At 44.4% G+C, this 26,371-nt stretch overlaps 1 protein-coding gene and 1 pseudogene across 5 annotated transcripts in view; one reads left to right on the top strand and one right to left on the bottom strand.

Annotated features, from left to right (window-relative positions):
* SMARCA2 (SWI/SNF related BAF chromatin remodeling complex subunit ATPase 2) overlaps nt 1-15,416 on the bottom strand; it is a 172,854-nt gene extending 157,438 nt beyond the window's left edge. Inside the window, exons 1-2 of one of the 5 annotated variants that reach the window (XM_060014673.1) lie at nt 15,284-15,416; nt 1,335-1,595 (exon numbers count right to left, since the gene is read on the bottom strand). In XM_060014673.1, coding sequence (XP_059870656.1) covers nt 1,335-1,559 — 225 coding nt within the window. In that variant the 5' untranslated portion in view covers nt 1,560-1,595; nt 15,284-15,416. Of the gene's footprint in view, nt 1-1,334; nt 1,596-4,358; nt 4,532-12,933; nt 13,206-13,537; nt 13,668-14,564; nt 14,811-15,283 lie in introns of those variants that run through there. The other 4 variants (XM_060014674.1, XM_060014675.1, XM_060014671.1 and 1 more) reach the window with 4 other exon arrangements.
* A 179-nt stretch (nt 15,417-15,595) lies between these two features.
* LOC132427666 (importin subunit alpha-1 pseudogene) overlaps nt 15,596-26,371 on the top strand; it is a 113,480-nt pseudogene continuing 102,704 nt past the window's right edge.

Here is a 26,371-nt window from a genome sequence, read left to right as displayed (position 1 = left end):
TGTGCCACAGCTACTGAAGCCTGTGCACCTAGAGCCTGTGCTCCACAACAAGAGAAGCCGCCGCAACGAGAAGCCCGCGCATCGCAACGAAGAGTAGCCCCCGCTCACCGCAACTAGAGAAAGCCCGTGTGCAGCAACGAAGACCCAATGCAGCCCCAAATTAAAAAAAACAAGAACAAAAAAACCCAAACTGACCTCCAGTCCTACACAATTAAAGGGAAGAATTGCTCTTTTCTGCGGTAACCTTTCTGTTTCAAACCAGTATCTCCCACAGCTTGCCTGCTTAACATCAAGAGGCATCTCCACCACCCTGTCCACCTGTGATGTCACCCGGAAAAGATGTAAAACCTCTACACATCTCTTCAGGCCTAACCTTCAGGTAATACACAATGGTCCCATAGATTTTCTATGGCTACCGCTACCTCTCAGAGCAAACTGTCACAGAGGATCATGTTTGCTTTCTCAAAAGGCCATTCTCTCTTCTTTGCATCTCCTGCAAAGGCATAATGCCCACGTCATACCGTTATGCTCATCCCAACAGCAACAACCCGAATCTCATAAATGGAAGATTATTATAACCTTCGTCCAGAAACAAACAACTGGCCCTGGGTTCTGCAAAATCAGAGCTCTCTTCCAAAACCAGAATAAAGCCACTTCACAGACGGAGAGCAAAGTGCATTTTTAGCAATTCCCTAAAAACTACTTTATTTCAATCGAACATTTTTTGAAAAAATCCTTTAGGAAAGGACTCATTTTCCTTTTATTCTTTGGGACCTACGGGATCTTTTTAGGGAAGAATAATTTTCAGTACGTTCATTCATGCATGATATACGGTACTTAACATACATAGTTGGAAAAAAAAAAGCAAGACTTATTCACTAATATACTTATTTGCCAAGCCAAAATACCTGCAACCCACAATTCATAGGATCTCTCAGACTGCATATTGTAGAACTTCCCTGGTGGTCCAGTGGTTAAGACACCATGCTTCCAATAATGCAGAGGGCATGGGTTTGATCCCTGGTCAGGGAAGTTCCACATGCCACGTGGCGTGGCCCAAAAATAAAAATAAAAAAAGAGAGAGAGGGAGAGAGAGCTGCATATTGTAGCTAACACTTTTTAAAAAGCCAAGATCAGATCTCCCTGACTGGTGCAACATCTGTAACAATAAAAGAGCCTTAGAATGTATGTTTTCAATAATGTACAAGATAAGAGAAAGACCTAGCTTGATTCTCTTGTAAACAATAGTAGAAAAAAGAGAGGGGGGTTATCAGTGATTATTAGCCATCCATGACTCAGAAGATGGACGGATGGATGGGAGAATGAACTCTTACCTTATGCATTTGATGCATGCCTTCCTGCGGGAAGTCAGCAGACCCCATCGACGGCATAGGGTGTGAGACACTTGGAGGCCCAGGACTTGGCCCCATCATACTGTGGACGGAACCTGGGGATGGTCCAGGTCCTGGACTGGGCCCAAGAATTGGTCCAGGAGAGGGTCCCGGCCCTGGCGAAGGCCCTGGGTGGGGCATCGCACCAGGGTCTGTGGGCGTGGACATCTACTTCTCCTGACTCTGCCAGTCAGTACAGTGATACTGAGTTGGAAAGAAGAGAAAGGAATGTTTTAAACATGATGTTACGATCAGAATAAAACAGTTGTTAGTATTAGATGGTGCCATTTCCGTAACAAACATCAAACAGAACTGCCCTGTCTAGCCCGGATGTTTGAGAGAGTGTGATATATATCCATCTGCCCTAGTCTTTATGAAGACCTCTTATTTAAAATGATTCCCCGGAAAGATATAAATCATCTAAGATCCAAAAAAAGGCTCACTGGAGAAACTCAAATGTAAGACATAAGGAGAATTCTAAACAAGCTTAAAATTTATTACTGAAGCCAACAGATGCTCTTCATTACTTGGGCACCTTACAAGGCATTAACCCCCCAAAGCCATTAAAATATACACCTCCTCAAGAAATACCCAACCAAGACCCACTTGCATAAGTCAATAAGCATTCAAACTTCACAGAATTCTAGAGAGTTAAAAGGGGGAGCAAGTACAATTTCATAAACTGAGGATGAAAGGGAATTGCCAATCACGGGAAAAAAAGAGGTTAATGGCAGTCAGACAAATACGGGTTCACACAGCCGCATAGGCAATGACGCACTGAGACTAAAATGTGATGGTACGCGTAAAGCCTTAGCTCTGTGCCTGGCACAACAAGCAGCCTCTCTTACTGAGCCTTACTCCCCGGGCCCTGCCACCTCCACTCCAGCAGAAACGAACAGAAGGGCAGGTTAAGATGTGGTCCTACCACCAGGTAATTAATTAAAGACCATGTGGACAGTGGAGGGCAGGGATTCATCCCGGGCCTCTCTGGGGTCCAAGACTCACACGAGACATCAACCATGACTCCTGGATCGGGGCCCACCAGAGACGTGGTATGAAAATTCCGGTTCTCCAGCAAAGCCGTATTCCATCACCCATGTGCCAAGACTTCTTGGCATCCCCACCGGGGAACTGCCTCATGGGGTGGGTACGACTGGATCTTGGATATCAGCCAAAATGAGTAAATAAGCTGTTTTCTGAATTTTGATGGAGATGAATGATCCCAGGGTAGTCATGGTGATATATTATGTCATCTGGGGGCACACACCTGTACACACAAAACCTCTTCTGATGCCGAACTCACAGAATCCTAAGTGGACTTGCTTACCCACTGATTAGTGGCAGGGAAGAAATTAGACCATAGGGGCCGGGTCACCCACAGCAGGGCTCTTTCCATAGTGAAATGAGAGGTTAGAGGGAAAATTAAATGAAAAAAACAAAAAACCCACGTTACTTCCATTCTTAGCTAACTACCGTCACCTCTCGAGGAATCTCTAGAATGTGAGGGCCGTGAGGGTGAGGTCTGGCCCTTCTTCGCTCCTGTATCCCCAGCGCCTCCAACCAGCATGGAGTAAGTGCTCAGAAAAGATCTGAATGAAGTGTAGACAAAGTTGCAAGGGCAAACTATTAATAGAGTCAATTATTAAAAAATAAAAAAATTAAGAGAGCAATCAGGGTTTGAGGTATGTTCAAACAAAGAAATCTGAAAAGTGGAGGCAAGAATTTGGCCAATCTGATAAATGAATTAGGGCTAGAACAGGAAGGGATGAAAGGCTGCTTTGGAATGATTATAAGCAAGGGATCACTCAAACTGTTTTGCTGATACAAGATGGGACTAAGAGAACACAGTTCAAGTGATTTCTAAAACAACAGGGAAGCTTGGACAGTAAATTATAGCCTGAATTCACTAGAGAGCCAAATGTTATTATTTATTCTTTGTGATTAACAAAGCAGGCGGAAGTAACCTTTTTTTTTTTTTTTTTTGGATTCCACCCCCTCACATATACACACACCCACCCATGTTCAGTCAGCATTTTAAATTTAGGACGCTGACGTCAATTCAGGGGTACTACAAGTTAAAATGTTCTTTCATGTATATCAGCAAACTAATAAACCCCTTTATTTTTTAGTGAATAAAAGGAAATTGCTTACTTCCTGTTATGATTTACCTTGAAATTGGCTTCAGTGGCTATGATGGCAAGATACCACAAGTTTGAACAATGAAGATACAAGTGCTCAGTCAGCCTGGCAGTCCTACTTTTCATGTTTTACATTTTAATATCTATTATCCCAAAATACCAACGACTTTCTGTGCATAAAATGACTTTCATCTGGGAGTCTCGTAGAATGTTGTAATTAATTGTATGCAGTCCCACAGAAACGCTCATCATTTTTTGTTATAGGAAACTACTAAAAACTTCTTAGGGGGGAAACATATGAGACAGGAAATGGAAGAATACGGACATAAAGAAGAATGTTAATATAGGAACGTGTTATATAGGAAACTTTTTCGTAAGAAGAGAACCTTTAGGAGCATGCACTTAATGAATGTGTCCGTGAAACAGCATAGATGAATAAACAAGAAGCCAGCTCAGAGAAACAGCACAGTTTAACAAGGGAGCAAACCTGCCCCATCCCGCACAGCTAAGGGACCTGGACTACCGCACAACTTGAATGTGACCCTCTGGCTTCTGACTGGGAGCCCAGAGACCTTGGGTTCTGCCCACCTCAGGGCTGTCGCCAACCCTGGGGTTCCCGGGCAAAGCGTGTTTTTTTTTTCTGGGGTTTCTCAGCTTCCTCTGGGCTTGGAATCGAAGCATCTCAAGGCTCCCTGCATCTGCCTATCCAGGGCTTGCAGCATCTCCCGATTCCTCTAACCGTCTGTGTGGGCGCGCTCATCAGTGAACCCCCAGGGCAGGACCCGGGCTGTCCCAGGATTCACGCCACGGCACCATCACCCAAGCGTACCACAGAGGAGCACCTCTCAGAGACGAGGCCACAGTCCTGGCCTCCTATTCCTTCCTCTTCATTTCTGGTGGCAACTTCACGATGCAGCTCCAAGACACGATTAAACTTTCCCACAGAGTAAAGCAATTCGGGGGTGGAAATTACAAAGAGGTGCGAGTCTCAGGCAGAGGCGCGGGTCATTACTAAGTCCCTGTGGTTAAGGGTGAAAGTCCAGTATTGGCCAACTCAGCTTCCCCTCACCCACCCTCCTGGTCTCCCTAGGAATCCAAACCCCTTTCTTTTTTCTTCCAGGCACCAATTAAGTGATGCAGATGGGGTGGGGACAGTGGGGACAGGCACAGGGCGGATGGGGGAGAGGCGATGGCTCCAGTAACCTTGAGAGGGCAGGAGTGCCAGGTCTCTCCGCAAGATAACACTCAAAATCTATTTTTATTTTGTGTTGGGGGGCGGGGCGGGGAAGTTTTACATTGTCACCAAAAAGAACGGCCTGTTCCATAATTACATGGCCAATATAAGGAAGAAAACGTGTCTGTGTGTAAGGAGGTTAGGCACACAGACCTCCCCGTACCCCGGCACTGCCAGGCCCCTCTCCTCCCCTCAACGCTTCCCTCCACCTCACACCAGCACTCCCTGAGGGCCAGGCCTCTGCGTTCTTAGCCAAGAATTTTTCAGCAGTACACCCTGTCTTTTTTCGTCCTGACCCTGCCTTTACAACCGGGGAGTGTGCGCTTTTTGAAAATAAAAGTCGCTGGAGCTTCCCACAACTCCAACCACTGTAGACATCCTCCCTCAGCCCCAATTCCCTTCCTCTCCCCTTTACAGAAAGCCCCAGCACACCCATCTGCATATTAAAAGGAGTTCAACTTCATGGAATTTTAAGGGTCACCAGCCCAACCATGACAACCAGGACAGAACGTCTACCGTCCTGTCTCGCTCCAATCAGCTGAAAGCTCCCCACACTCGCAGTAATACTTCAACACAACCCCATGTGCTTCACAATCATTTCAGGGACTTGACTTGAGGACACATTTGGTCACGTCCCCATTTAAAGGAGGTGGGCAGGAAGGGACCACAGAGCTTGCCCAGAGTCACATCTGTGAGTAGAGTTTTTTATCTCTTCACTCCTGGCCCAATACCGAGTCACGGCACCATCAGGCAAGCCAGGCCATCCACCAGTGTGGAGAGCTGTCACTCAGGCTGAGCAACGATGCACAGGGGTGCGACGCGGAGGATGCAGAAGCAAAGATGGAAACGATGGGAGATGTCGCGAGGACTGGGATTCGGCTGTGATCCTATGTTAATGTGCGAAGGGACAGAGAAGTGAAGAAAAGCCCTCGAGAGAATATGAGGCAGAGACAATGTTATGAACCTAAGAGGTCGGTGATGTTTAATCAAAGATCCAGAGGACCTGTTTTAGTCATCTATTCCCAACTGTCCTGGCTCTCCTCTGGGCACAAGGCATGGAGGATGTACAGAAATGACCAGAGGGCTTACCCAGGGCTCTGCAACTCTGACAGGGGAACAGGACTTATCCATAAACAGCAGTGAGAAGAAAAAAAAAAAAAAAAGAACATGCAAGTTCCTGCAAGACCAGAAGGGGTATAGCTAGAGTGTCCACTCTAGTCACGGGCAGGAGAGAGGACTTACAGCTTGGAGGGCGGAGGCAAGAAAAGGGAATTAAGGGAGGCTTCGTGGAGAAGGTGCCATTTCTGCTAGGCCTTGCAGTAAAAATAGATAATAAATAAATGTTTCCTAGCAACTTGTGTTTTCTAGTCACAGAAAGAGTTTGGGGGGAAGCACAACCTGCACTAGACAACACCTCTTAAATAACTTCACGAAACGTAATAAGGAAGCGTGGGGTGATCTTGAATCTCCAGCAGACCTTTATCTCTTCTGCATTTACAGAAAGACTTTGGGGTACAGGTCGAAGGTGGAATATGAGAAATAAAAGTTAGGCCCGGTTCACATCCCTAAGAATAACTGTTGTTTTCAAGTTTTCTGGCTGTTATGGACGAACGATTAAGGCTCAGGAGATAGTTAAGATAAGAGTTCTTTTTATGTCTGTTTGCTGATTCAGACTGTCTCCCCTGACCCTGAAGGTTTTCTCTGTAGCTTTCTCTGTAAATGAATTGAGAATTCCCCCACAAGAAGTAGCAACATCTCTAGAACTGGAACACAAGTGCTGCTGTTCTTGATGGGGGAGTAGAGAGTAGGTAAGAACAGCAAGGAAGATAAAAGAAATAAATCTACCAGAAGTTTCTTTTTTAGAGGCCAAGGTTGTCTGGATAGGTGGTGAAATATACCCAAAGCCCTCGTGCTTCTTGGTCTGAGACGCGCAACTTTACACAGTGCACGAAATGATTTGTGCCACAGATAAAAACCACACTGTGCTTAGAGTGAACATTCTACGTGGCTGGCCTGAAACTCGAGAAAAGCATGGAAAACATCTTCCTCGTTGTCATTCCTGGCGGTTTACCATTCAAAGTCGAGGTTGTTTTAAAAAGTGGTTGGATGAAAGGTGTGCTGTGTTTGCTGGGCTTCTGCGAACTCCCCATCGTTGAGTCAAGGAAAGGAATTAGGATGCAAGCGGCTGCCCTCACTTGGAATGAAAAGCCTTGGGACCGTCCCTGCCCAGAGTCAGACCTGGCAGGGGCTCCAAAGCAGATCAGTGCAGGACAAGAGAGAAAACAAACTTCAGGGGCCAATTACAGCCCCGTGAGCCCCAGGCACTGCCTTAACAGGAACCTGGCTCTTGACATTATCACCCTAGACATACCATGAGCTGCCTTCTCAGAAGAGCCTACCTGTGATGCAATTCCATGACCTCTTTGGTAAGGACAGCCAATGTTTCCACAAAGGAAAAATTCTTTTAAGCAGGGTGTTTACAAGAAAACGCAAAGTACTAGAAGCTCCTCAACAAAAAAGCACTCCGGCAGAGCAACCCTCTAACCCAAAATCCATGTCCACTGGTCGTTACAAAGGTAATCACGGACAACGATCGCTTCTTAAATTCAGCTGAACCCAAACTGCTAGGTAACTGGTCAAAACCAAAACAGACCAACCAACAAAAACTAGTAGCAGAGCGTGACACCCTGAAATGTAATTCGTGTGTATTTACACACACACCCATCCTTCCTAGGTTCTGTTAGGCCCCTTTGCAAGGCAACCTCATTTGGGATGCTGATAAGAATCAATGATGGCCACTTTCATCTCTGTCTGCTAAGATAATTTTATTTATACACGAAACATGTAAGAGTCTGAAATACATACTGTAAGGACTTTTTCTGGCTGAGATGGCACACGTTGACTTCGCAGTAAAACTTGACCATTATATGCTGAATGAACCCCAGCAGACCAGTGAGATGCCCCACTTTCCCCGACTTTCACAGCAGCAACAAAAATTCAAGCATGAACCCTTCAAGTTCACTGCAATTAAAATGAATAATGGCCATTTACAGTGTTAATCTGCCATTAAAAAATAAATCACCACGTAGTTTATTTGACCTCTGAATTTCAAGTTCTCTTTTACAAAACAGGCATAATAGTGGTCAGCTACCTCAATTTTTTTTTTTTTTTTGCGGTATGCGGGCCTCTCACTGCTGTGGCCTCTCCCGTTGCGGAGCACAGGCTCTGGACGCGCAGGCTCAGCGGCCATGGCTCACGGGCCCAGCCGCTCCGCGGCATGTGGGATCTTCCCGGACCGGGGCATGAACCCGTGTCCCCTGCATCGGCAGGTGGACTCTCAACCACTGCGCCACCAGGGAAGCCCGCTACCTCAATTTTGATATGAAGCAAATAAAGTATTACATGTGAAAACACCTTGTGAGCTATCGTATAAAAAGGTATGTTATGGCGAGAATCCTTCTAAAGCCTTGAATTCCCACCCTGGACTTGAATTCACCATCTGCTAGATTAATCTAACATACTTTTTGTTCATGAATTCCCTTGCTCCAAACTTCTGAGAGAAACCTCCAACACACTCTGGATAAAACATTCATGCTTTAGCCTGGAAATCAAGTCTTTCTACCTTCTCCAACTTGTATCTTTTGAAAATTCTTCCCAACTGGAACCTCTTGCCCTGGGCAACCAGGTCAAAATTGGTGCATTGGTCTTCTCACAGTTTCTTTAGGCTCGGGCCCTGTGATCTCAGGACTTTCTCCTGATCTCATAAGATCAGCACCCACCACCCCACCCTTGCCCTCCTCTGGGCACAATCGTCCTCCATCTCGAAGACTCTACCTACCCCATGCACTCAAGAGAGCCCATCCTGATCTCTCCCTGTATCAAGTGGTCTGTGCGGTGTACAATTTGCTATTCATACGTGTTCAGGCACGTTCTTTGTAAGACATAAATTCTCGATTGCAGATCATTCATTTTTTACGGAGTTATAGACTTTGCTTAATAGCATTTTAGTGCATGTAAGAATCCAGCACAACAGCAAACGGCAAAAGAGCTGCAAATATTTGCAAAGCTATTACATGCCCAGCTTTCCTCACGGACATTCAATTTCCAAGTTCAATGACTTCACTCCCAGTAGGATGGTAAAAACTGGACAATACAACCTCAAGCAGGTAAAGAAATACAGTCATTCTAAACAAGAAAACACAATCCTAACACAAACTGTTAGAGAACTTCCCTTGGACTTCTGTTAACCTGTGAGATAACATATCCCAATGCTTTTTGGTCAAAGATTTTTTTGCTGTTTTTAAGTAACTTTAAGTCCACAATTCTGAATTCAGTTTAAACAAACAAACAAACAAAAAAAGAGAGAGAGAGGGGGGAGTTATATTTAATGGGTTTTAAACTTCAAATTTATTTCAACTTCTATGAATTCCATTCATCAATTTACAAAAGGGTCAGCCCTTTCAAAAGGGTCAATATTTCAATTAGGTCAGTTTCTAAAAAGTTTCTAAAATATTAGTGCTTGCAGAGAGGTAGATGATATATTGGCAGAAGACTGAGGCTTAATATATGCGGAACCTAGAAAAATGGTACAGATGAACCGGTTTGCAGGGCAGAAATTGAGACACAGATGTAGAGAGGGCAGAAATTGAGACACAGATGTAGAGAACAAACGTATGGACACCAAGGGGGGAAAGCGGCGGGGGGTAGTGGTGGTGTGATGAATTGAGAGATTGGGATTGACATGTATACACTGATGTGTATAAAATGGATGACTAATAAAAACCTGCTGTATAAAAATATAAATAAAATAAAATTCAAAAAAAAAACAAAAACGAAGACTGATGCTTATACACGACCTAAAATTACATAGAATACTGTCATCTTTTCAAAAGTATAAAATTATACAGCCATATTCCCCGATGGTAACTGAATGTTCTGAAAGTCTTATATCTAATAAAACGTTACAATTCATAGTCGGCTTCAGTTACATAATAATGTATCATGAAGTCCAGAAAGGCACCACTTATGTAAATATTTCAGTCAAAAATCCTGTATTTCATATCTAAAGCATCATTCTAAATGAGTGAATTACTTACTTATTCTCTCATAATTAAAATTAAATAATGTTTATATCCAACATTCAAAAGATTCAACTATTTAGCTCCTGAATTTCATCAGCTGTGTTATATGTTTTGCTAAAGTAGAATTATTCAAGTATCTTTGACTGTATCTTTAAAATCTCTAATATATCTAAAACACTTTCAAAAAAAGTGCTATATTAATATGAGGGAAAAAAGTAATAATAAACAGTAATAAAGTTGTAAAGTTTTCCAAACCCAGGTTGCAGGATCCCATTTAACTTGGTGATAAATATCTTAGGCAAATAAATATGCTATGTTTCATAATGACTCTGGCAGAACTAAGTTTTAGAGTCCTATATTCCCTGGAAAATATAGTCATGACTTTCTATGCAGAAAAAATAAACACCCCAGGGCTTCCTAAATACTCTACCAAATAACCTACCACCACCTGTATTTTCTATTCCCAACTACTTATAGAATGATCCATGACTTTATTAACTGGCTAGAGATTAAAGTTCCATAAACAAATACTTCCAAAGACGACAGAAAATTCAGCATCCTCTATGGTTCAAAAACAAACTACAGGACACATGTAAGAAAAAGGAGCAATTGAGATGATCATTCTTTTATAGAAAAAAAGTGACCAAAAAAAAAAAAATCAGAAGCAGCTCCCCAAAATGGCTTTTCACATCAGGGAAGTGTTCTCATCTGTTCACCAGAAATACTGCAGGAGAAAAATGTGGCTCATTTACGAAGGGTTTTCTAAGGCCACTCATGGTCAGCAACAAATTGTCCATGACTTCCCTTAAAATCATCTTGACCAGAAACAGCGTGAATCAAAACTTCTGGTGGCTAAATCAGGTCTGATCAACCCAGCCTCAATATACTAGTGCTGGGAAACACTCCTTAGCATTATATTTGTGACAGTTCAGTTGTTCTCATGGCACCATGTCAAGATGTCATAAATAGTGATTTATTATTTCTCTGGAGTATCGAAAAGCTGCTGACCTAGGAGAGTTTGACAAAGGCCTTGTTTACAAAGGAAGACTGCTAAAGGGGAAAAAAAGCCAACATGAAAACACTAGAGGATGGTACCTCTTCTATAATATATGAAAGTCTTCTCTTTTATGGTCTTGTTCCAATACATAATAAGCCCTCAAATTGAAATGTCAAAATATTACCAGAATATAAGGGGTATCCCGATGATCTCCTAGAAGAGCATGGTATGTGCTTTCATGCTCGCCTGTAAAATAACTTATCTTAAACTTAGTCAAAGAAAAAAGGTTTCAATAATTATTTCTTCGCCAAAGTGGTACTTTCTGGTTATAGTGTCAGAAATATTTTAAACAGAATCCAAAGATTAACAATATGACAAGTGCAGAGGCACTTTTTTTTTTTTGGTCAATTCCAAGCCTCAGGTGTTGGTCAAAGCACTTTTTAAGAAACTTGACGAGAAATGCTCAAAAACCACTTTAAAAAAACGAACAAAAGAAAAGATCTAAGGCTGCTTTGAACACACTCTGGCGGTGAATATTTTCTGTGAAACCCCACAGTGCAGCCAGTCCCCGAGCTGGGATGTAACTGATGTCACTGAGGAGAGAAAAGCTGCATGTAAGGAAGCACCCCCTCACCTCTGCCAATTCTTCAAGGGTTCTGATACCCCAAACTCCTGATTTATTTTACAGTGTTCTTCAACAATATGGCTTCTCTCTTTAATGCCCCCAACAAGGTAGAGGGGAGGCTGTCTACAGGTTTGGTTTTTTATTTCCGGTCATAAATATCTTTTGTACCTAATAGGCATCTCCAAATCCCCTCTTCCCAGCAGCAAACATTCCAAGTTGTCAGGGAGCTTCAAAAAAAAAAAAAAGTCCAGGAGAATAAAAGGGCAATTAGATTCTTAAAAGAGAAAGTGTGTTCTATTTGCATAACAATGCACCAACTTGGATTCAAACCTGCCACACCTCTTAACACTTCACCAGTGAGCTAGAAGTAGGCTAGAAGCCTAGCAAGTCTAGTGTAGGCAAACAAGACTGGGGTAGTGGTCCCCCCAAAAAATGGTGGAAAATATCACTGAAACATTTGAATGTGCATATATAAGTCTACACGCACATGTAACACTGGGCATGGCTTTTATTTCAGTACAGATCTCAGAGGTTTCTGAGTCTTACGTACATGGTCAGACAGGAATTTTCTTCCACTCAGTACTCAAGCAACAATCTTTCTGTTCCTACAAGCATTCTCTTCCAACAGCCAGGTGTAAATTAAAAAGTCCTTTGAAATGGAAGTTTAAATTTGAACTCTGCTATTGGTAACGCATAGACGTTAAAAATAACCACTCAGTGCGGTAGACAAACGTGTATCCTTAATGTCTTCCTTATGCTCTAACATCACACATAGTTAGGAACACAGCCTACCTAATAACCAGGAGATAAGGATGACACCTCTCCATAAAATACCGACCCGGGTCGCTTTGCTTTTTCAAAAGCACCAACCTCCGTCAGGTTAAGGAGGAGAAAAGAAAGAAAGAAAGAAAAGGGACAACCTTGCAAAACTCTCCCAAAAGTTATATAAACAAAGGAGGGGGGAAGCCCAGTATGGGCTTTGCACCCATGTGCTACTAAAGTTACATAACACCCGCTGCAGACATTAAAGAAGAAATGGATTCGGCACAACAGCCCCACTTCCCTCGACTCCCCAGCCTGTCTCCTGCTCTTAAAAAATCTAAGCGCCTGGCAGGACCAAGTGGACGACTCTGAATATTTATTTTATTGTTGGAGTAAATACTGCGAGAGTTGGAGGCACGTTTAGGCCCGAAGTTTGCATGTGCAACGGCCCCAAGGCGCAGCGACTCCACTCCCCAGACCCGGAGAAGAACTGACAAGGGACAGCAGCCAGCAAGGCCTTCTTCTTCCCCTCGCGGTGCCTCCCGCTGGAAAGTTTTCCACGCGATCGATCGGAGGGTCGGGAGCCGGCTTCCCCCGCCTGCCTGACTTTACAGGCGCGGCGAGCCGGGAGACCGGAGGGGGCCGGCAGGGAAAGAGCTGGAAAGCTCTGCACAGGGCGGGCGGCGGCGGCGCAGTAATCCTTACCTGGGGGACACGGAACAAAAAGAGGCGCGGGGCTCGCCGAGCCTGCAGTGGCAGCGCGGCCGGCAGCCCAGAGCGGGTCTTCCCCGCCCGAGCCCTAGGCCGGCGCCAGAGTCCGCGGCCCGGCCCCGGCCGCCGCTGCCGCTTCCTCCCTCGCGCGCGTCATGTCACGGCGATCAAACATGTCTGTGTGCGCTTCGCTGCTGTGACTTCCTGATTCTCTGCCGCTCGCGCGCGCACACTCACACTCACAGTCAGCCACACGCACACGCCAACCCCCCACCCCACCCCAGCCCCCGCCACCAAATCTCGCCTTGTCCTCCCCCGGCTCCCGGGCAGGGCGCGGGCAGGACCGGCTGCCCGCGCCGCTGCTCGCGACGCACCGGCCCCGGCGCGCACTCACGCACTCACACTCCCGCGCAGCCACACTCGCGCCGGCCCCGAGGGCGCCGAGACGCGAGCTGCGGGAGCTCGCTGCCCCCTCCCACCCTCCCTCCCTACTTAGCCTCCCAGCCAAACTTTTTTTTTTCTGCCTGATCCACGTCCAACTTCCCTCCGCCCCCCCCCCACCTCCACCCCCCAGCAGTCCGGCCAGCCCCTTGCTCACCAGGATCCGCTGCAAACTGCAACCCGGATAAAAATAATAATGCAATCCAGGCGGCGGAGGCGGGGGCGAGCGCGCAGACACTGGCGGGAGGCGATTTCCCCGCGTGTACCGGAAACCGGCCGAGCGCCGGGACCCGGGAGCGGGTGTCCCCCGGAGCCCGCACCGCTGCGCCCCGCCCCGCGCGGTGCAACTGCGCCCAGGCTGCGAGGCCTCGGTGTGCGCCCGCAAACGGAGGGCGACTAGGGGCTGGCGCGCCGGACTGGTTATTTGGGGAAGTGCATCGCGACACCTTTGCAGATGGCATGGCCGTGTTTTGCAAAACAAACGGGGGAAGGGAAGACGGCTAGATGGAGGGGGGAAGCAGAGAAAGGAGTAAACCAGGTTGGGATGGGAATAAAGCAAACTCGAAAGCAAGGAGTGAGAAGGAAGAGGTGCGTGTCATCGTTGGGGGGAGGCTCTCTCCCGGTCACCCCGCCTCCCGCCCTCGCCAGCCTCCCCATTCCTCCCCCCCACCCCCCACAGCCCTTCCCCTTCTCCGGCGAACGCCACGGCCGCTGCCCGGGTGCGCGCGGGTCCTGTTTGTGACAGTCAGGCAGAGAGGATTATCCGGATCATGGCCTCCCCGGCCCGCAGCCACGGTGGCTCCCCTAGCACCCGGATGATAGCGGGCGACCCACGCCCGCGGTTTCCGCATCTCGAGCTAGGGGAAGACGCAAAGCAAAAGAAAACAAACCCGGGAAGGGGGAGGGCAGGGTAACTGAGCCCGGCAGGCACCTCCGACCTCCTTCTTCGGGACCTCCTCCCTCCCTCCCAGCAGTGCGGTCCGGGCCGGACACCCCGAACTTCAACACCCGAGCCCGCGCGGCCGCCAGGTACCAGGGGCAGGGACGTCCGCAGTGCCCCGGGCGCAGCAGCCCCCTGCCCACCCGGAGCCCCTTTGCCTAAAGGCCTGCCTACCGGTCAGCGCCCCCATCCCCGCCCGAGGGAACGCGCGAAGTGGAGGTGACACCTCCGACGCCGCACGCACCGGCCCCGTGGCGTCGGCTGCCGCCGCTTCGGCGCGCCAGCTTCGGCTTCTCCCGCCGCGATCCGCTTGCGTCTCCGCAGCCGGAGCCCTTTAAACAAGTCCCAGGGAAGCGGGTGGCAGCCGCGTTCGTTGGCGCCCCGCCGCCAGCCCGGGCTCCTCGCCCTCCTCTCCCGCTCGCCTTCCAACTCTTCCGGGGAAGACTGCTCTGGAAGAACTGTCGCGTTTCCATCCTCCTTCCCGGTCCTCCTGCCAACCCCCCGCCACCCTAGCTTTTCTGGGAATGGGGGGATTGCAACCTTGCCGAGTGTGTGTGTGTTGCAACCTGGAGTTAGCAGCGCATTGCTGACTGCCTACCTAGGGTCAAGGCCGTGGTTTGTTGGGATGTTCCTCCCCTTGCCTCCTTGAAGTAGTCATTATTACTGTTATTATTAGAACAGCAAGGTTCGGCTGAAACTTTCCGGTTTCTCCCACCGCCTCGCGGGAGCTGCTGTTAGAGCATTCCACCTGAGGCCCGCAGGGAGGAGGCGGGCTTTTTTTGTTGTAGCGATTGGCCCGCCTGTTTGTTTTGGTCTCCGTGCATGCACAATAAATAATAATTAGGATAATAATGAATAATCCCCGGCGAAGGCGGCGCGGTGCCGGAGGGGTTTGTGCCGCGGCTGCAGCCCGGAGGCCGGAGGGAGGGGAAAGAGGAGAAAGCAGTTGTAAGTTATATTTACCTTGTTCTCGAGGAGTGTGCTGGCTGAATCTCTTCCCTCTGTGAGTCACCCGGAGTACAGAAACAGAGGGAGAGAGGACTAGATTATGAATATGACTTCATTGATGACAGCCATCCCCTCCTCTTCCTAAACTCCGGCTCCGCCCCGCGTCCCACCCTCACCGCCTCCACCGGCGCCGGAAGGCGCGCCGCAGTTGGCCCCGTGCGCCGCTCTTCCCTGCCCGCCTGGGCGCGGGTTGGCGGGACGCGCCTGTCACTCGCCCCGCTCAGCGACTCCCGAAGCTCGGAGGGGAGGAGGGGGCGGTGTGCAAGAATGTGGATCGAGACAGCTCTACTGTATGCGTGGATCCGTGTGTGTCTGCAAGGCGCCGAGTCTCTGGCCGTGTTTGTGCGTGGAACAGAGAAACTGCGCAGGACGCAGAAAGCCCGGAGACCTGATGGAGTTGGGCGCCCGTTATCCCTTCCCGGCGGTCTTCCAGGGCCGCTGCCGGGCTCCTCTCGGGAGGCTGGGAAGCGGAGGAGGCAAAGCGAAAGGGAGGGCAGCCGTAGTAATAGCGCGTAGTAGTTTGGGGTTATGTGAAGAAGGTGCTGGAATTTAACTGCGCCTCCGCCTGCCAGAGCGAGCCTGCAGAGGGAAAGGGAGGGGACGAGGGGAGGGCTCCGAGTGGCACCAAAGCTGTTTGTGGCACAGCGTTGACCATGAGAAAAAACAGGCATCGACGTGCTGCCCGAAACTTTTTCTCCCCTACCCTGCCCCACCCCCCAAGGCTGTAATTATAAATCTCTCTTTCTCCCCCCCCGTAAAAAGGAAGGCGGGCACAAAGAACATTCCTGCCAAATCTGTCTCTTTTCTAAAGAACTGCAAGCTTCCAAATGCCAATGAGGGAAAAACAGCCGGGAGGCTGAACGCCTTATAAATAAATAAACCCGCCCTAACCCCTTGTGGATCAGACACAGCACTTTAACCTTACCTCACCTGTCATCTTCGTGTAAAATATATACCCAAAATAGGGGGAAACAACCTCGTGGGGGCGGGGAGGGAGGGTCAGGGGGCAGTTGAAGCATGGAATCTGCTTTTGATTTAAGAAGGGTAATAAATCTCTCTTTCTCTCCTGTCCGAAGTCTCTTCGCCTCCACCCCACATTTAAGACCAGTTAAGGCTGCAAACAGCCAACTGCTGGCACTTGGCGGTTTTGAGACCTCTTGTTCCCATTTTCCTTGAAATACAGTACTTCGGCTGGACGAATAGGTCAGTGTTTGCAGAGACAATTTTATTTTTAGTTTTACGAAGTGTGAAAGAATGTTAGGAGATTTTAAATCGGGGCCTATTATTTTAGCCTCACGTGAATGTAGGTGCTTGACTCTTAAAACTGTTCCTATATGGTAGTGTTATGAAAAGTATGATTTATCCCTGATTTTGTAATGTAATGGCTTAAATTAGTCATGCAAAGTGCACTGTGACTATTTGGTTGAGGAGTTTTCCCCCCTAGAGTAAAATCCTATTTTAACACCATTTTACTGTTGCAAAATTGCCTCTATTTGAGCAACTGGGTCTGAAACACAGTTCTAGGACGCTTAAAAAACTATGCAGTGGATACATTGAAGACAAGAAGCTGTGGAAAGAACACTGCTGCAACGTGCTGCATGTGCTCATTAAGTGGCAAGAATTGTTCATGTTGCTGGTCCATTGCTGGTGGAAGAAGAGTCTGCAAGGGCACCATTTCCAGGCGGCTGGGAGTGTCAAGGATCGCGCACCCTGCAGTTTTCTAAGGCTTTGCTACTTGCTTGTTAACCTGAGCTTCATAATTTTCTGTCTATCCCGAAGTGGACCAGTGTTCAACAACAAAAGATAACACATCTAAAAGAAGCAGAATATAGTATGCCCTGAAGAATCTATTGTAATAACTTGCTTTTCTGCCTGAGGATATGCCAGTATAACTATTAATTAGGTGAGAAATCTTAAACAAAATGAGTAATGTAGTAAAAAGTATAACTTCCAACTGCCTAATAAATTACAACTAATAATATAGCCAGATAACCTAGTCATCTATAAAAGGGCTTTAACTAATGGTGACGCTTAATACATTAGGTAATATAAGGTTTTCATTTGGGTGAGGGGGGTTTAATCTGTTTCCCTGGCATGCCAACCTCACATGCCAATTTTCAGAAACGGATGACTTCATCTTTATTCCCTTGTGAATAAGTGCCCTTTATCCCTTTAAGATTCCACCTTCACCTGCCATGCCAAATTTCAAAGAGAGAATGATCATCTTAGTGAGACACTAGAGGAAGAGACTGGCCATTCCTCCTGGCATTTTGTCAGATGGAAAGTAAAGAAGAAAACACTCCCTTTGTTACATGTGTTTATTCTTCAGTTCATATAAAATTTTGATGCAGTACTTGGAGGGATTGCTATCCATGCATTATATGCACAACTGTGGGTATGGAAAAATCAAATCCTTCACTGGGAGCAGAGATTAAATATAGATATGACATCTCCCTTTCCCTTCACATTGGTCTAAGAAAGCACCACCTTCTCCCTTCAGGTCTTTCCTCTAAAGAATCGTCTTGTTTGTAGCTTGCACCACAGCAAGTAGGAATTTTATAAAATAAAGCCTACGTTCAGGAGAAATGAAAAGGCAGCGCCATTCACTCAGTACAAAAAGAAGATTGTAGAACATATAGTGTGAGTTTCATCTCCGAAGGAAAGCAAAATTTAACAATAGCTATTAAGGAGGAAAATAAATGATAGGATTCTTTTGTTTTGCAGAAAATCACACAAAAGCAAATAGGGTTGGAGGCTAGAAGGACTCCAGGAAGCTGCACAGGATGCTAGGTTCACATGAAGCTTTTCCTTTTGGACTTTGATGAGTCATAATGTGTTCTCTGAACTTGCTTTTCTCTTTCTAGTTTGGCATTAAGGGAGAGAAGTCATTTTTTCAGGTCTGTATGGCCGTGTTCACTTGTTATGTAAGTCAGCCGTGGTTGACGTCTTGTATAGAGTAAATTTGGGGTTTGAAAATTGACATCTAGCTACAATACCCCCCCCCCCCCCCCCCAGATTCCATGCACAAAGCCAGGAGACTTCTAGTTTCACTCGGCAAACTGTTCGTGCTGGCTGAAATGTGGCCTAGCTTCAAACAGGAGCAAGTAAGACCATTTAAGGAAGGAGGACCTGATCTACGGTAATGGGGAATAAACTTTGACAAAGTGAATCAACCCACATTTAATTGAGTGAAGAGTTTAGAATTAGCAAGTCGATTAATTACTGAAATAAACACTCCTCTCCTTTTTTCTAATCATCAGTCAATAAATTTAGTTTCTCCACAACCAGTCCTTCAAAACACCACCCCACTTCGCTTTGGAATCATATCATTCTCTAGGTTAAAAGCCTCTGTCTATTCCCAATCCATTCTACGATACATTTCAGACCTCTTAGCATATCAGCCAAGGCTGTGCATGGACAGCTCTCTGCCAGCCTTATGGATCGATCTGCCCCAAATGCTTGAGCTCAGGAAACCTGGTTTACCTGCTGGCTCCTAAAGGGCCATGTTGGATACATTACTTCCCTCTCAGTGAAACGCAAGTTCCCAACCCACATCCTCCAAAACTCAGTTTATAGCCCAGGTACCTTCCAGGGGTCCTTCTTGCCCTCTGTGCCCTCCCCAGGCAAAGGAAACCACTAGTCCTCCTCTGCTCCTTTAGCAACCGGTGTGTACCATAATAGCACTTGTTACTTTGATGCAATTATTTGTTTGGTATCCTCCACTAGTTGGTTAGTGCCTGGAGGGTGCAGAGCAAGTTCAGTTCATCTTTGAAACCTCAGCAATTAGCCAGATGCCTAGAACATTGTATATTGTTTAAAAAAATTTTTTGTTGTTGAATGAAAGAATGAGAGATATATATTAAAATGATCTAACATCTAGAATTCAGCAGGTAATTAGCTAAGTTCTTAGCTATTGGTAATTATGCTACTGAACAAGATTACTAAGTGTTCAGAATCTTTATGTTATTTTTCTAAGCTGAAAAGGCTGATATGTTTTTGGTGCTTGTTTTGTTTTGTTTTTGGGGGTGAGGGGGTAGGTGGGAGGTAAGGAGAAGCTACTGCTCTTGCTATCATATAAAGAGCACGGAGAGGAGGTTTTGTTTGGTTTTTAAATTAGGCTAGGAATAACATGAGTACATACGTGGCACCTGTGAAATAGAGTAGTAATAATCGTAATAGCAGCTCCCTTTTATTTCTCCTTAAATCATACGCTAGTATCTGCTGGTGTAGATACTTTTACATATGCCATTTAATCCATTTAAACCTATGAGATATATGGTATTATCCCTATTTTACAGATGAAGAAACTGAGAGGCAATAAGTAATTTGCCTAAGGCAGGCCTCTCCCAAGTGGAGTGAGCAAGGCAATTCATTGTGATTTGGGAAGAACGTTAGAAATTTTATTTCTTTTTCCTTTAATGATTTCTTTTAATGATCTTTTTCCTTTAATGATTAAAAAAATGTAATGACCAAAAAAGAAAAAAAGAGCTTTGTAAATGTTTATTATACTCATTTACCCTAGCACCTTTACATGGTCCCAAGTAAACGGGTCACACACCAAATACTGTATCTGAGGATACTTAACAGAAGAGAAGGGCCACAGGCAGGGGGTGACGGTGGCGCCCCCCTCTGGTTCTTTCGCTTTCAAGGCCTTGACATTGCCTGAAGTTTACAGTTTCCACAGATTATGTTATTTGGTTTTAACCAGTCAACCCTCATATTCGAAAAACAAGTGGCTTTAAAAGATTCCTTCAAAGAGGGCTTCCCTGGTGGCACAGTGGTTGAGAGTCCGCCTGCTGATGCAGGGGACACGAGTTCGTGCCCCGGTCCGGGAAGATCCCACATGCTGCGGAGCGGCTGGGCCCTTGAGCCATGGCCGCCGAGCCTGCGTGTCCGGAGCCTGTGCTCCGCAACGGGAGAGGCCACAACAGTGAGAGGCCCGCGTACCGCAAAAACAAAAAGATTCCTTCAAAGAAATTGAAGACTGAGATAAATCCGATAATGCAAGGATCAAATCAGAATCAAATCTGCCACTTTAACCTCTAAGAGTTCTTTGCCAGCCACACTGACAAGTGAAAACGGTGACGGTCTAGGTAGATCTGACAAGAAATAGGTCAAAACATTCACAGTTATACAAGAGTACTTGAAATTTAGATATATGTTAGCCATCAATAATGATGAATTCTGACCTAAGCATGTATTTTGCCTTGAGATATTAGCTAGTGACTCTATGACAGAATCATGATTAGCAAGATATTTAAATTTTTTCTATCATTTCACTCTCATTCTGTTATAGCTTCTATTTTGTGTTTTTTAATGCACTTGATATATTAATACCGAACACGTGTATTATGAATAAATATACGTAACTCATGCTCCATCTATTTTTTCTCGCCCCCCCCCTTTTTTTTTTTTTTTTTTTTTTTTTTTTTTTTTTGCGGTACGCAGGCCTCTCTGCTGTGGCCTCTCGCGTTGCAGAGCACAGGCTCCGGACGTGCAGGCTCAGCGGCCATGGCTCACGGGCCCAGCCGCTCCGCGGCATGTGGGATCTTCCCGAACCAGGGCACGAACCTGTGTCCCCTGCATCGGCAGGCGGACTCTCAACCACTGCGCCACCAGGGAGCCCCCCCCCCCCCTTTTTTAACTGCAAGAAGAATGTGATCAGACAACTTGGAGATGACTAAATGATGAAGTCAGAATTTTTAACCCAACTTGATAAAAGTCCAGACTTAGACTGATCTACATTGCTCATGTAAAAACTGCCCAATAATTTGTCATAAATGCAAAGTTCTAACCCATTATGGGGCAGGAGGAGGGTGGAATATAAATGATCTTCAGAGCATTTGAGAATCCCTTGAAAACTGTGTTCGAAATTTCGTGCTCATGCTAATGTGCACTTTCTACAGAGAGAGTCGATACATTTCATCAGGTTCTCAAAGGGATTTTTCTCAAAGGAGGTAAGAATTACTGATACAGAGGCGTCAGCAGCATCAATGACCTAGAATACTTTTCTGGTAAGAAATTAATCTTTCTCATAATTTTTATAAAACTAAGTGTGTACATTTCATATGTCCAAACATGTCTGTCCTTAAAAACACTTTATAGAACTCAATATTTCTCTACATAATTCAAATGCATCCTAACTGCCCAAAGGCAGGATAATTTCATTCTGAAGGATTTTCTCAATAATACTCCATTATATATTGTTGACTGGACAAGAAAGGATTTTATAAATGTTGTCATCAACATGTCTTTGAGGCTTTGACACATCTCTGGGCAGTTTGTACATTAGGAATCAGAACATGAAACCATGGTCTAAAATTTTGTTATTGTCATAAATTGTTCAAATATTTTAACTTTTGTTTGGCAGGCCATTGTCCTTACTTCCCTTTGATGGGTACTGTGTTTCTCTGAGTGATAATGTGCTTCTGTACCATTGTGACACTGTATCTCATCTCCAAGCCCCTCAACTAAATGCCACGGTAGCAGAATATGCCGTATCCATCTCACATGCTGTTTTATTAGATTTTATTGCAGCCTTTTACTTTTAGACCACCTTCAGCTGCTACAGGCCTTATCTCTTCAGTTACCATCCACTGCCTTTTATTTCTGTGCAACCGTTTTCCAGCGTGACCTGCATTACGTCACCCACCAGATTCTTACTTCAAGTTCAGTACACAAAAGCGCAACCTTCTGTTTTCTTATTTCAGTCACTTTCCTATATTTGAAGTTCTATATAATTCAAGACAGGAGTAGAAAATAAGCCAGGAAGATATAAAAACAGATATAACCACTAAAATTACCTTAGATGACTCTTTAAAGAATTTGAGATAAATAATCTGCTTTGAGGGGGGAAAAAAATTGATCTCTCCACAGGTAGGGATAAAATAGATCCCACAACAATATGGCTTTATTTTAGTTTTCAATGATATTACCAGCCAGAAAGTGATGAATATATAAAACAAGTATAAAAAGTTTAGTGAAAGGGTTGTAAGCATCTGGATTTTGCATGGGGCAAGGTTTAATGCTGGGCAGGAAGCTTTTATCTTCCCTTCAGATAAACTCAGATGAACAGTCAGTGACTTCAATGAGGGTTGGACATAAAGGGAACACTCACATTTGGTCTGGGGTCGTGCATATTCATTTGCTTATCTTATCAGAGACATTGTGATGTCTGCTGGAATTTTACTATTTTGAAGACTATTAGTGGCCTTTTGGTAATAGACTTTCCTTAAATATGGGAGAAAACAAGGGATTTGCTGATAAAAAACATCATAACATACAACATTTTTTGTCTGTTTAATACTTAGGACTTAGGGTTTGGGGATACGTCTGACTGTTAAAGAAGCTGACACTTCACACTTTTCCTATATTTTGTCGAACTACTTAAAAAATATATCTACCTGTCAGGGGCTTTTGCCTTTTAAGTGACACCTCATTTTATGCTGTGATTTATTTACTGACAATAATGACTGTAACCACCACTACCTGATATTCTGCAGGTCCACAGCCCCCATCAATGCTGATTATTTTCCTAAGAACTTGAGACCAAAAGGCTGAGCTATTATTTCTAATACTAACATAATAATTACTCATCAACTGAGGAAAATAAATAGTGAGAACATAATTTAATGATCTAGGTAATCATTAATAATTAACCATTATTTAATATTAATTAATCAATTCATTAATGTTAATCATTCGATAAATAATGACTAATCTTTCAAACAGCCTACAAACACTAATATCACTGGTCACATGAGCTGTCACAAACTATATACCAATGTCTGACTTGGAATGCTAACACTATAACTTCTTAGAGCAGACCCTGGTTTAAAAAATACATACCAATCTCAGAACCTCTGTTTCCATGCACAAAGTAAGCATCATATACTAGAACACATGATTGAATGGCCTGCTCATGGCCACCCAGAAAGATTAGAATCTTGGTCTCCTCACTCCCAGTCAGGATACCTTCTACTATACTACACTGTTTCCCTTTTTAAAAGAAAAGAAAAGTCTCCTAGTTCATGTTCTTCACATCAGTAATAGCCATCAAAACCCAACTGTAGAAATAAACCCGGCACTAGCCGGCATGTTGTCAAATTTATTTTCCTAGACTGTGGCTTTCCAACTGTTTTAACAACTACTCTCAGTGTGAAATGTATTATATATCATGACCCAATATACACATACTTAGGTACATAATGAATTGTATCAGTCAGGGTCCAACTAGGAAAACTGAGGAATTTAATTCAGGAAATTGGTACACAGGTAATGGAAGAGCTGAGAAGTCAAATTTCATTATTTGTGAATTGAGAGTAGCAACAGTAAGAAGTCACTATTACCCCTAAACTGGGGGAGACAAGGGATGAGGCAGAACTAACAGAGCCCAGAGACCAGGGTGTTCTTATAAAATCTGAAACCATCATGGCTCTCAGTTAGGGCCCTGGTGAAGAGACAGCTGTTGCTAGAGATGTAGACAGAAGCATCTATGGCTCACAAAACAGTGTCAAGTGTTGACCGCTCCCCAAAATTTCTATTCCGTATCTCCAGCTGCCCCAAAGCCATCGGAGTGGTTTCCCTTTCTCTTACTAAGTCTAAAGCATAAGTCATCATTTCATCTAAAATTACTATCTCCTTCAAGCACCTCTTTTTCTTTCAATTTTTTAAATTTAGTGCAGCTTTTGTAATGACAAACTATGATGACATTAGCAAAAATTTGATTAAAGAAAAAAAAAACCCATAATTCCACCAGCTGGACCCAATCTCTTAGAATTAAGTTGCCATTCTTCCTAGTCTTTCCTAGTGTATATGTTTTTGTACCCTTGTAATCACAGTCTGTAATTCTAGTAGTATCTTGCTTACAATTCGAATTATTCCATAGGATTTTTCTTGTTGAAAAAGCTTTCGCAATAGATTATTGTTTTACTGTTATCTCTGTTTCCAGTAATTTTCTCCACCAGTTCATTCTACACACCTGGCTAACTTTAATCTTATTCATGGCACTACTTTACCCATCTTTTGTATGCTTAAGAACCTTGGGTGATTCCTCATTGTTCAAAAGACGAAGTCCAGGCTCCTTAGTCAAGCTCAAAGGCCCTTCCTTAAACAGGGAATCCATGTTTAAGGATTAATCCATCCTTTCCAGCCTCATCATCTATTATAGAACCTTTCCTTAGGCCAAATGGTACCACTCATTATTGCACACGGAAATATAATTTTCCCAGTGCCTTCCTTCAAACTATTCTTCCTGCCTATAATACCCATGTTCCCTTTGACGCTTCCTTTAGCCCAGGTGCTATTTCCTCCCCCCAAAAGTGTTCTCCAGCTGACCCACCCACTGTGGTTACTCTCTTCTCTCTTTTTAACAATTTGTACTTGTTACTTGAGCCACCTGTTGGACAAGCTCTAGGACCGTATCTTCTACGTCTCTGTGTCCTCAGAGCTCAGCACAAAGGGCATACTCAATAAATATTTATTAATGATGATGATGATACCCACTGTCAGCACATCTGTTCTGCTTTCTAACATAATGAGGAAAGCAGTACAGGAGGATTAGTGAGAAAATTCACTGTGGTCCTCCTTAAATGCTGCCAAAAGTCCTAAGAGATTTACAAACATTCTACTCCAACTGCAAAGACATAAACTTTGGAAGGAAGAAAGGAGGGAGGGAGGAAGGATGGGAGGGGATAATCAGGACTATTTTGCATTTTCACATAATCTGTTTCATTTATGATACAGCCGAGATAAATATGAAACATTCTTAGATTGTAACATCTCTATTAGAAAATGTCTTGAGACTCAAGACAGCTTAAACAGTGGATCATAGAAGATTCCAAATTAGAGCCCTAGGCTTTGTAAATCCAACCAATGCATTTTAGTCATATCATAAGCAGTTTGGTACGATGGTTAAAGTTTGGGCTCCCAAGTGGTGCAACTACTAGTTGCATGACCATGGAAAATTTACCTTTCTTTGGGCCCAGTTTTCCCAGCTGTGAAAGAAGGACCATAGCAGTAGTACTCTAGAAAATGTTTAAAAACTCACTCTCCCCTCAAAAGCCCTGATTTGTAATATATGTCGATTTCCAAGGTGTAAATATTCCCACAGTGGATGATTCCAAGCTGCTAATAGGCTCACAAGGTTCCTGAAACTTCAACAATGGACTCTTTCACGGTACCTTCCTTACAGGGTTGTTGTGAAGATTATGAGTTAATACATAAAAGCACTTAAAAATGGCCCTGGTATATCATATGCTTAGTTTGAGGAATATTAGCTTTTTTTTTAATATTAGCTATTTTTGTCATACCATTTTAGTTTGCCTTCTTCCATGGAAATGGAGGATAGAAATAGCAAGTACTATTGAAAAAGGCAGTTGCCGTGATTTTAGTTCATTTCATCCTCTTCCTAATCACATGTTTTATGTTCGCTACTGCCAAGCAGCCCCATTGACTTATTTGAATTTCTTTCCTTTTCCTTAATTCATCTTTTTTTTTGGAGCATTCTAAGAATCAGAGGACTGGCTAAAAGCCACATACCAGGAAAGAAAAGTGCTATAAAAAGTAAGGATAATCCCAGCTGAATAATTTCCCCTGAATAATAATCATTTTAAGAAAGGCTTAAGTAACTACTCAAACAACTAGATATGAAAGTTTATTCAGATACAATTACTTATTGCCCACTTTTGGGGGGGATATGAATTGTACTTCACCTAGCCTCTTTTCAAAATAATTTTATTCCCTGGTGTTCTTCCTGACACAAAAGAGATAAGAATTTTTTATTAAAAAGAATCCCAAAATATATGACTCTGAACGGTAAGACTTTCTGCTTTTTTATTTCTATCAGTACTCCCATGACTTCTACTTATAAAATATCTGCTTACAAATATTGTAATTTTCAGGGTGTTTCATCAGAACTACTACTCAGGCAATAAACATTTGCTACATAGAAAACAGGGTGTTTTTCCATCTTTAAACCAAAAATTGACTAGCCAACTACTCAGTTCCTCAGCTGGAACCCCCAGGTCCCAGCATTTTTCTCTA

This window comes from Delphinus delphis, chromosome 6, assembly GCF_949987515.2.
Source record: "Delphinus delphis chromosome 6, mDelDel1.2, whole genome shotgun sequence".
In the NCBI taxonomy this organism is placed as follows: Eukaryota; Metazoa; Chordata; class Mammalia; order Artiodactyla; family Delphinidae; genus Delphinus; species Delphinus delphis.
The sequence above is the reverse complement of the archived record's forward strand: the minus strand, read 5'-3'. Positions and strand labels throughout refer to the sequence as shown.